At 39.2% G+C, this 11,407-nt stretch overlaps 2 protein-coding genes across 2 annotated transcripts in view; both read left to right on the top strand.

The window, feature by feature from the left end:
- The window catches only part of LOC119459099 (trifunctional nucleotide phosphoesterase protein YfkN-like), a 91,583-nt gene extending 80,515 nt beyond the window's left edge, over positions 1-11,068 (top strand). Inside the window, exon 13 of the mRNA XM_049668777.1 lies at positions 8,760-11,068. Coding sequence (XP_049524734.1) covers positions 8,760-8,861 — 102 coding nt within the window. The 3' untranslated portion in view covers positions 8,862-11,068. The remainder of the gene's footprint in view (positions 1-8,759) is intronic.
- Positions 1-11,407, top strand: part of LOC119436024 (cytochrome c oxidase subunit 4 isoform 1, mitochondrial) — a 480,308-nt gene that overhangs the window by 440,396 nt on the left and 28,505 nt on the right. The window lies entirely within an intron of this gene.

The following is an 11,407-nucleotide window of genomic DNA, read 5'->3' on the forward strand; positions in this document are numbered from 1 at the left end:
GTCCGCTACAGTCATGTTGGCTAACATGCAGCGAATGAGTACTGCCATCTTTAAATATGGTTACATTAGAAAATCAACCCCAGTTTACACGCTTCAAACATTCAGATTCAGTTTGTGTTGCCATGTGAGCTAGAAAAGTATAACCAAAGCAGTGCTGTTATGGTATGAGCGTGAAGCTGATGTGGTGTGGTGTGATGTCTTTAATGTCTAAATCCATCACCTAAGATGAAGCGAGCCATGATAATACAGGACCACATGAATTGTTTTCTTGCTTTCTTTTCTTCTTTCTTTTAACTGTTTTTCTTGTGTTAGGAGTTTGTGCAAGCATGCTGTGTGGTCACATGAAGTGTGCAGTAATATGCATCCACTGCACCAGTGGGTAGTTAAAAATGACATTTTGGTTCGAACATAATGTGTTTCATGCCTAGAAATGTTGAAGTTACTTGCGCTGTGCTGAAACCAGTCTGGTTGCTGATAACGGTGCTATGCCAAAATGCCTAAGTAGTCTGATCTTGGTGTGCCTCATGTGTTTCAGGCCACTGGTTAACCAGTCAGTCCTGGGGAGCACTATTTGCACACACTTCCTTTTAACAGTGTAACTGGGGAGCATGTGCAAGAACACAACAACTTGTGTGAAAACTTTGACATGCTGGTGCTCATGTGCACAAACTGCGTGCAAAAACGTGCTCCTTGTCTTGTGGGCTACAGACTCGTCACCATTTGTTGACAGTGGCAATTGATCAAACAGACATTGCAAGATTTGGCTGTTGCTTGTCAGTGTACAAGGCTTGATTTTTTTTTAATGTGTTGAGTATATATAGAGGCAGTGTAATCACCAACATGACCTTGGGATAGTAAATGGAACAGCGATGCATTTTACTCACTGTGTCTGTGCTTTCTTGCACAGTCTGCTAAAGTGCACACAGGACGTGCAGAGGTTTCTATAAGTTTAAACTGTAGTGCAGAATTATTTCACTGGATAGAGGAAAAGGTATATAATCGTTAGTGGAAGCATTCTGTGGGAATGGACTAGATCATTAAAGTATTTATTTAATGGAACTTTGCTTATTTGAGGGTTTGCCTGTAATGATCTATTGTCTATCAATGGAATAGCTAGCTATGTGCTATTGTGGGACATGCCATTGCCCAACTTCCTTTATTCAGATTGGTGTTTTATTGCTTCTTCACATTTTCCCTCTTTGCGTCTGGCACAACACTTCAGTGGTTCCGGTCGGGCTCAGTTCCCTGGACCCTGAATTGCAACTATCCACTGTGCAGGTAGACTGGTCTCAACTGTGAACCACCGAGGTGAACTCTAGCTCTGGGCATGACAGCTCTGGCTGAAACTTATCTGTAATTACTTGTTATCCAGTGCAAGCAGTTTGCCTTCTGCACCAGCATGCAAAGATTCTGATTCATGGGGTGATGTGCTTTCAATTGTGCATGTACGAATCCTAACAGTTGGTTGCTTGGTAGCTGTTAGTTTTCACTCCGATTTTACTGTGTTTTATGTTCGGAAATCGTAATGACCAAATATCTTTCAGCTGTCTCTCTCATTAGGCTGTCTCATAGATGCGAAGCTCTTTTTCTGGCCCATCACTCATAGCGTCTCTGTGTGGAGACTTGTCTTTCGTCTTCTTTCAGGTAGTGGTGGCAGGTAAAAAGGTAAGGAAAAGGGTTAATAGGCACATACTATGAATTAAAAGTAGCAACAAGTACAGAATAGGGATGTGCGAATGACTGAAATTTCAAATATGTATTGAATCTTCTTTGCTATTCGATTCGTATTCGATTCTAGAATTCACCTTTAGAAATTGTTGGATATTCATTTTTGTTCAAGTGTAAGAGATAGCAACACAAAGAGCAAGACTGATTTAAGTGGGGACTATTCCAAGTGACTATCCTGAAGGACAGTTGCTGATGTTGCACAGAGTTCCTGAGCAAATGCGTGAAGCGGCTAACTTCTGCAAAATAATTTCCAGTCATTCAATAAGCATGCCTTGCCTATACAGCCTATGAATTTGTTGTGTCGGCTTAAGCAAAGTAGTTTATTATTTGACTACTCTCACCATGCCTGCATTCCTTTATAAAATAATGTGCAGTGCTGTAGTACACATTACACTTATCTCCTTCAATGAGCACAACACTTAATGTGCATCTCATGACATGCTGTTTCTTTATTTCATTATTTTCATTTTCATGGTACACCAGATAGCTGAAAGCAGTTCATTATTTACAAGCCCTTCAGTTGGGGACTGGACGTTCACTTGTAAAGGGCATTACATGCATGTATCAAATAATGTGAATAGTCCTTTCTTTTACCAAAAAGACTCCATGCAAACTTTATATTTCACTTTGTTTAGAAATGAGAAAATATGTGGCATTCAATTTGATATTCAAAGGTAATTTTTATCAAATATATTTGTATTAGATTCAATTAGGAATTTCACTATTTGAATAAGCTTAATCCTAATTTTAATACGTACCATGTGTGAGTGCCTTACTTGCCTGTTTTGTAATGCAACAAAAAGTGTAGAATTTGTGGGAATGGAACAGTGGTGCAGACCTTGTTTCACCATTACTGTGACACATGGTGCCATGTTTCTGTTTCCATAAATTCTACACTTACTGCTTGGCATCACCATCAGTGATGCATACTTCTGATTTCTTCTGGACAAAACAGACAAGTAAGGCACCCACTGTGGTATATTAAAATGGATCCACCGTGAAATGCCACCGGTACATGAAATTTGAGTGTGAACGAGCCAACAGTTTAACCAAAAAAAGTTGTGGATATCTGGCACTCCTTATTTATGCAACATTTGGTATATGCAGAAGCGTGATTTCACGATTGATGCATGGAGTGTGTTATGAATGCTTGCGTGTTCCTCTGTGCAGGCTACTAATGAGTGCACCTTGCTGTATCATAGTATCTGAAGCTGTTCAATGGAGCACAGGTCTTGTTTGAATGAGGACTGAAAAAAAAAAAAAGACATTTGAACTCTTTTCAGTTCTTACTACATTTCAGTTCTGTTGAGCATTGTTAGTAAAGGTACTGAGCATTCTTGAAAACAAAAAATCTGGATTTGGCCACAATTTGCGATTATGGTACAGTGTCAAATATTGCATAGCATTCATTCGTAGGTGAACTTTGGGAAGGAGCATTATAGTCAATTCCAGCGTTCTTTTTTTGGTCATGTTAGGATAAGTAGTTTTTCAAACTGCATAGATCCTCCTGTCACACGTAAAGTGGACCGATTTGCTTAGAAGCTTGTAAATAATTTTTAATTATCAAAAATAAAATATTGATACCGATACTGAACTTGATAGCTTGGAGAACCACGTTGTGTGGTGAGGCCTGCCCTTCGTGAATGCAAAGAGCACTGGCACAGTGTCCTCCTTCAAATGTCTATCATAGTTTGGTTTTGTGAGCCCATAAGCTTCCATCAAGCCCAAATAGGCATAAGAAATTTAAGAAAATCAAAGAAGCCATCCAATATCATGTGCTATTCCATTAAGAGATCGAAAGCAATACCTATGAGCCGACATTATATGTACAGGTTTTACGTCTTGATTTATTGTCTGATTAAGCAGAAATTATTGTCTGATTAAGCAGAAAAGAGGTGTGCTCACTGGCATTACTTGGCAGGCACCTGCTCCTTGGTCATCGTCGTCTGCTCATGAAGTAGGTGCTGATGTCAGCTAGCACAGGGCAGCCAGTAAACAAACATACATTTGCAGGTGTGAGACAGGAGCATGTATGACAATCTGCAAAATTCATTTTCAGTGAAATTAACTTTCAGTCGTACCATTAGGCACGGATGATCAGAGTGCCAAAAAGAACACATAGTATAAATACGTGGAGCTCTGTTAATCTCAAAAAATCATGAAAGTTGACCTTTAAATGACAGTGCTGCATCCAAGTAATAGCAAATACAGAGCAGGAGGGCCTGATGTCAAGTGCATTGGTGTTCAAGGTGGTTGCTGTGCAAAGGATGGCCATGCAGTGTTATGCTCTCGTCTCTCTCCATGTTTTCTTTGGGATCTTTATTTTTTCAGTGTCATCATGGTCTTTTCACATGTCAGGCAACGTGTGGAAGGAGACAGAAAAAAAGATGTTGATTGGTTGATAGATGGGATTCAAATTACCCAAGCAACATCTGGACTACTTTAGATGTTGTGGGCTTTGGATTATTTGTGACAAACATTGGTGCTTAACATTCACCTTAATCCGAGTACGCAAGCATTTTGCACCTTGAAAAATGGAATGAGGCTGACGTGGTGGCCAGGTATCAAACTCGCTACCTTGTGCTTAGCAAGAGAAAATGCTGCAACTCCTGAGCCACTGTGGCATGTTCGAAGGGATCAACTTGTGAAGGCTGGCTGCTTGACATGCCCTCCATAGTTTTTTTTCTTCCTCCATGTATGTTGCATTTTATATATATATATATATATATATATATATATATATATATATATACAGGGTGTTTCAGCGAACACTTTCAAAATTTATTTAAGGTTACCTGTGGCAGATAGCCCAATTCTAGTTAATGAGCTGGTCTACTCGAAGAGGCGGACATTATTTGCGCAAAAAATTGAGATGCATAATCGACTGATTCATAAAAATTCACTAATTAAGTTTTTAACTAATTACCTGATGGCCCATATTGTAATCTACAAATTGTAGCCGTGGAGTTCGCAAGGCGATCGGATCCACTTGGAACGAATTCCCGGGATGACACGCTTTCGAGATATTAATTCCCGAACTTTGCGAAGAAATGCATTGGCGTTCCAGTTAATTTTGTGCTTCAATGCATAAAGCGACGTTTTCTTAAGAAACTAACTGGAACGCCAATGCATTTCTTCGCAAAGTTCGGGAATTAATATCTCGAAAGCGGTGTCATCCTGGGAATTCGTTCCAAGTGGATCCGCCTTGCGAACTCCACGGCTACAATTTGTAGATTACAATATGGGCCATCAGGTAATTAGTTAAAAACTTAATTAGTGAATTTTTATGAATCAGTCGATTATGCATCTCAATTTCTGCGCAAATAATGTCCGCCGCTTCGAGTAGACCAGCTCATTAACTAGAATTGGGCTATCTGCCACAGGTAACCTTAAATAAATTTTGAAAGTGTTCGCTGAAACACCCTGTATATATATGCAACCAAGAAGTGTAGAGTGCATTTGCACATTGAAAGAGTATTTCATATATTCTTAATGGCTTATGTGAGGTACGTCATTACAGTAGCTGAAAGTCTTTAGTCTTTGTTCATGAAGGATTCACAATGTATTTAACCATATTTGTGGCTTGATTAAAGTATCTTCAACCTGACAAAGCAAGTCCTCACAGGCCATTTCATGAGACTCTTTTCTGTCAATACAGTAATCACTGTGATATTTAGTATTGTTATTATTTGTCTTTGCAATTGATCACTTAGACTGATGTGTAAGCCTAACTTTTCCTTTACCAGCAGAGTTACAAATGGAACTAATGCTTCTGTTGGGTCTCAAATGTGCTCTTGGGTCAAAGGAACGACAACACAGTAGTGCAAACAATCAAAAGATTGGACGTCCCCACACTGTCAAGGGGGGACTCTACTCTTAAAACAATTATGTATTTGATTTTTTGAATACGAATTGAAACTATCGCTTCTTATATATTTTTATGTGATTAATTCAAATGTGCATTTATTTCTTGCAGAATATTTGGTACTTAAATTGAACTTATTAAGTATTTTTGTTCTTAGTTCAGAGGTGGCTTGCGAGAGCTGATAAAGTTCTGAGGAAAATGTTGACCTTCAGTGGAGAGCATTATTTTATGCTGCTTCACCCACTATAGGGCACCTTTAGTATCAGTAATGAGCTCATCTGGAAATTTTGTTGGCTAGGATAATGGCATTCATTTTCATTTGGCACTTTTATCATGGTATGTTGTTGATGTTTCTGGTTGGCTGTGATGAGTTTATTGCATGCATGTGTGAGCATGTCTTTATGCATGTCTCTTACTGTGCTGGTGTGTTTCTATGCCTGCATGTCTGCATGCTGCTTTCTTCATTTAATCCATGCAAACCTGCACTTAGTGCTCCTTTGTTCAGTTATGAGGAGACGGGGATTTTGCTGCGATGTGATGCATTCCCCATTCCTGGTTCATTTGTCAAATTTTCATTGGAAGGTGCCATAAGACAAGCCAAGGGCTTCGGAACACTTGTTGTAGACGATTGAGCAGCAATCTTCATTAATCTTTTAACAAATTCTTGCCACATTTGCTTCGGTTCTCTTTGAAAGGCATTCAGAGCGTTCATCATTCCCCACAGACATTCTGCTGCTGTTGAATCGGTCTAGCCACTCTTAAATGGCCCCTCACCAGCTCTGGCCATTCTGAGCTGACAAGCGCAGTGCATACAACGCGCGCTAACAATCGTTTCTGCTAAGTGTTACATCCCTACGCACCACAGAAAGAGCTGAAATTTCAAACTAAACGCCATTTGCCCTTCTCCTCGCGGGCACCACATTCCAAGACAGGGGGAGGACGTATATCATCAAGTGTGCCTACGTACATGTATATGTTGTGACGTCGCTCATAGTGACACGTGACGCTGACACGTGACTGTGGCCATTGGCTTGATCCCCAAATGCTTGTTTTTGCATTCATTGGGTCTTTACCTGCGTCTTTCTCAATCAGAAAGAGACCTCGCACGTACTATTCTTCATTGTTTATCACGCACCATTGCCAATGTGAAACAGCATCGAAATACCATTAGAAGAGCACACGTTTTGAATTAAACTTTAACAAAATTTCAGTTTGGTTAAATTGGTGTAATAAATGAGCAGTATATACTACTGAAGAAATCTTAGCAAAGCTGCAGAACTAACGATTGTCTAATTTTCTTATTAGCAGCCATTAAATAGCACCTGAGCAGATGACGCATGCACCTAGTGGTTAGTGGATATGACGCAAGTCCCAGCACGTCGGCTCCAGCCATGTGTTCTGAGTCGCATGTCACTTCTGGCGAGTGGTAATGGCGGCATCTTTTCAGTTTCAGTATCAAAGCCATCAGCTTTTGCAAGCCTTTTCTGACGCATTCACTCATACTATTTAAAGCATAAAATTTTGCATGAAGGCTGCTGTAAGCTGTCTGAAACTATGCTTTTTATGTGGCCCAAAATTTAATTGCAATTGGCCTTTAATGCAATTATCCTTACCGACAAAGATACAGAAAACAAGTTGTGCGTTGTCAATAAACGTTCATTTTCGGAAATACTCGCTTGCGTAGTTCTTTTACAGCTCCGCTGCCAGCCCACGCTCACAGAGTGGAATGGCTGTTTGTTGTTCTTGTACATTTAAATTAGCACATCACCAATACTACAGGTTCTATCTGTCAGAGCAGTGTACCCCTCCGTCAAGGCAGGGGAGCATGCTTGTGGAAACTTTTGGTTCATTCCTCATAGTTGCTCGGACTGTAAAGTGTAAAAAATGTTGGTATACCAGAATTTTCTGGAATTTACAGTGTGTAATAGAGGAATAATGAAAGCTCTGACCAATTTGGTCCAAAGCTACAGAAGACCAATGTTCTGGAAGTAGCATGCTTTTTATGATTCTTTAGAAAGATTCCTTGTTTTAAAAACTTTCTCTAATAATAATCATAAACATATTTTTGTCATATTCCACTGTTAATATGTCTAAAAAAATGAATTGTAGTAGCATTAACAATAGTAGAACTGGAGAAATTTCTTCTCTAAAATTCAGCATATGAATGGCGTAAATGTCATTGAAACCAATTTTTAAATAGAGGAAACACTTAAGAGCGGGGTCCCCCTTGCACGTTGGTAGTTGAGCTGATCCCCAAACACAAAACAAGATAGCAGTGCCTAAAGCCAAGGTGTGAAAAAAGGTGTTTATCTGTTGTTGAATAACTGACTACTTGGAAAAGTGTTTCACTTAATCTGCTGTGTTTGGCAGGGCCAGAACATGAAGTGTCATTCAGTGCATGGCAAGGTACACCTGTGCTCAGCCAGAAAAGGGCATTTTTACAAGCCTTCCTTTATTGTTATGGTGCATTATAATATGTGAAACTTCAGTAAGGCAAACTTTAGTTTCCAACACTTCTCTTGCTCAGAATGTTGACAAAAGAAGCACTTAATCGATGGCTCTTACACCCAATATTTTGCCATAAAATTTTTAGCAGCAGTGACATCCAAGCCCTCGCCCCCTATTTTTGGAAACTTGAAATCACCTTTTACTGCCAAACAAGCATCGCCACCCTTGTCTCAGGCCACCAAGTATAAACTAAGATGAATGCACTTGCCTCACAAAAGAGCACGACTTGCAAATTCAGTTCAACGTCAGCAGAAGCTTCTCATGGTGGTGTCACCAGTGTCATGCATTATCCTGTGAGCGTGAACAGAGTGCAACTGTAATGAAATGTGTGCATCCAACTACAAGAATTTGTTTGACAGCCTCATTAGTGATTAAATGCATTTATGAGCAAAATTTTTATAACAGCATTGAATGCACTGATTTCATTTTTTGTTTCCTGGCTGCTGTTTTTATAGTTGCTATCTTGAATTTTTCCATGTACTCAAGCAAGGGCTTCATACCAAACTTTTATGCAATGACCTTCAAGTCTAGGGGTTCACAATTTTGTGGAAATAGGTTCACCATGCCTTAATGCTTTTCACTTGGAATTTGTAAAAGACAAGGTTTTACTTTACTCTCCTACTTCTCGCTTCCCCCACTTTCTTTTTTGTATCAGCAGGTTGTGAAGAAGTTCTGGGAAGACAGTGACTCGCATCCATTGCGTCTTGTTGAAGAAGTGATTGAAGAAGAGCCTTCAACGGGGAGCTTTGAGAAGAACTAATGCACATGAATTTTGGTTTACTTCTTCGTTCCCTCCAGTCCAAAGTTCACATTTTGCCCATGGCCTAAGATTTCATTTCGGAAGTTTCATTAGTAGCTTTTGTCCCTGGTGCATTTATCATGGTTGCAAAGAACACCTTTAGGCACTATATATTGGCTGTAAGGTAACTGAAAGCCTTATGCGTCACAAGGCAAGAATCCAGGAGGGATAATTAGGGCCAGAGGAAGAGTGTGCCTCTCTTTGTATTTGTAGGAACAGTGCAGACAAGGTGTAATCAGCTGCATGTGCCCTGCTTTTGCTAATTTGGTTCTGGCTCGCACTACTTTGTAATTGATGGCCAACACAAAACACTGTACTTTGCCATTCTTGATTCTTAATACTACCATGTTCACAAGTGTCGCTAATAGTGATCCAGACATTCCTTTAAGAAGTCTAAAAAAAAAAAAAAAAGATGTGTTCGACTTACGGAGAAGTACATTAACCTTCGCAAAATAAAAGATGTGGGGGTGGGGGAGAGTTAAATCACTGGGCCGATTCATGCCTCAGCAATTTACATCCCATTGAGGCAAGGAGGTGAAAGGTGTGATCACTCAGACATAAATGATGTGCTGGTTTGTTTTTGCTTTTATTTTCTTTTAGCTATTTAACAGTGGTAAATTGTTATTAAGCAATTGAACTCGGCTCACTTGTATAATTTAATTTGTTCAGAATCTCTTAGTATGTTATTGTCATTTTAACTTGTATCATGCTCATTTTCTTATCACTGTGTCCTTATTAAATGCTGCTTGACACACTCGCCAGGAGAACAAAATTTATAGCAGACAGTTTGGCTTAAGCAAAGACTAATATTAATATGGTAGCTGTGTTATAAAGAAGACTGACTGTCTAGGACACTGCCCCAAAGATTGTGTGCATTTTGTGTCTCTTGTTTACATAAGCTGTGCCACGAGAGACTCTGTGTGACACCAAGTTGTTTGTTGCACCTTAATTTTATAGATAATGGGCAGAATGTGAAGAAAAAAAATATAGCTGAACATCTGAAGTCTATGCAAGCAGAGTTGCACAAGCTTTAGGTTGTGAAAAGATATGAGTGTTTAAACTATTTATGTCCTTTTTCATTTGCACTACCTGCGCAACAAAATTTGTCTCGATTCCAGGTTGCGTAATGCAGGGTATACATTTTACACTGGTGCGGGGTTCATGGCAGTTGTTGTAGCTTTAAGAACATGAGTGCAACTGTTGGTAAATATTGTGTAGCAGCAGAGATGCAATCTGAATTTGGGAATGTATAGACTTCACTATGGCATGGAGTTATTGGCATGCCATTTGCACAGAGCTTGTTCTAGTTTTGTATAAGGACACATCATCTTCAGATGGCTATCAAGTATATCTTTGATTAATATATACAGTGGATTTGTTATATTTCTTGTGTGTACCAAAAGTATGCAATCTAACCAAAGTCTATATGAGAAAGGCTAGTTTGCTATGTCATTGCACATATTTAGAGTGTCTTTATATTCCTGCTGTGAACATTTTGACAGCACTTTTTAGTAGAGTTGACAGTGAGTGTAGTTGACTTGAGATTTTGAAATTTGCTGTGCGAGATAAAGCACGACAGGCTTCATTTTATTGTTCTTGCCGTAGCATGTTTACAGGCATTGCACAGAAGAGAAACTTGCCTCAGGAGCAACTACTTAAGTTTTCTACAAAAATGAGAGAGAACTTCTATATACATGCTATGAAGATTTCACAAAAATGTGTTCATGGTGGAGAATGTGCAAAATGTCATACCTGTTAGAACCTAATGGCAATACTTCCTTGTTTAACTTCTAACTTGTTGCACAGTTTTAATGGAAAGTAACTATTTTAGTTCCAAAAATGGAAAGTGTGTATGTTGTTTACTAGGTATTTAGCGTTTGATGCTTTATTAACCTAAACGCTTCTCTTCCAGTGGCATTTTTTTACATTCCCAAGAATGATGTTAGTCATTCATTGCTAGTCTGGAGTTATTTTAAAGAAAATTTTAATGGCATATTAGTCCCAAGAGTATTTTGTTTTAGATAGATGTGTGTCATTAATGTGTGTGCCCTGTCAATGAATAAGCAGTTTAGTAGTTTCTTTTGTGGCCCTTTACCAAATCAAGTGCTCAAAAATGTCTTTCATGCAGAAAATGATTTTGCAAAAATAAATGTGTTGCAAGCCACCTTCTTTTCAATAGTCTATCTCTCCACATAGCTTATTTACAGCATCTGAAGTCAAATGGTCTGACAAAATGGAGCATGTGCAGGCTGCAGTTGGAGGGATCAGCAAGTACTCTTCACAAATTCTGTAGCCAGAAGTCTGGCCTCACAGGTGGTTCACTTTGTTGTGTATATTGAAAACTGACAGGGTAAGCTCACTGGCAACACATGACAAAACCCAGTTTTTGATCAAGCTTCATGCACTGTATTGAGTGCATATGTGAGCAAAAGGAGAGGCTTCCTTGTTTTCAAACCATGTGCACCCCAAGTGATGCCTTGACAAACCATGAATCAAGGAGGTTGCTT

This window comes from Dermacentor silvarum, chromosome 1 (genome assembly GCF_013339745.2).
Source record: "Dermacentor silvarum isolate Dsil-2018 chromosome 1, BIME_Dsil_1.4, whole genome shotgun sequence".
Lineage (NCBI taxonomy): Eukaryota > Metazoa > Arthropoda > Arachnida > Ixodida > Ixodidae > Dermacentor > Dermacentor silvarum.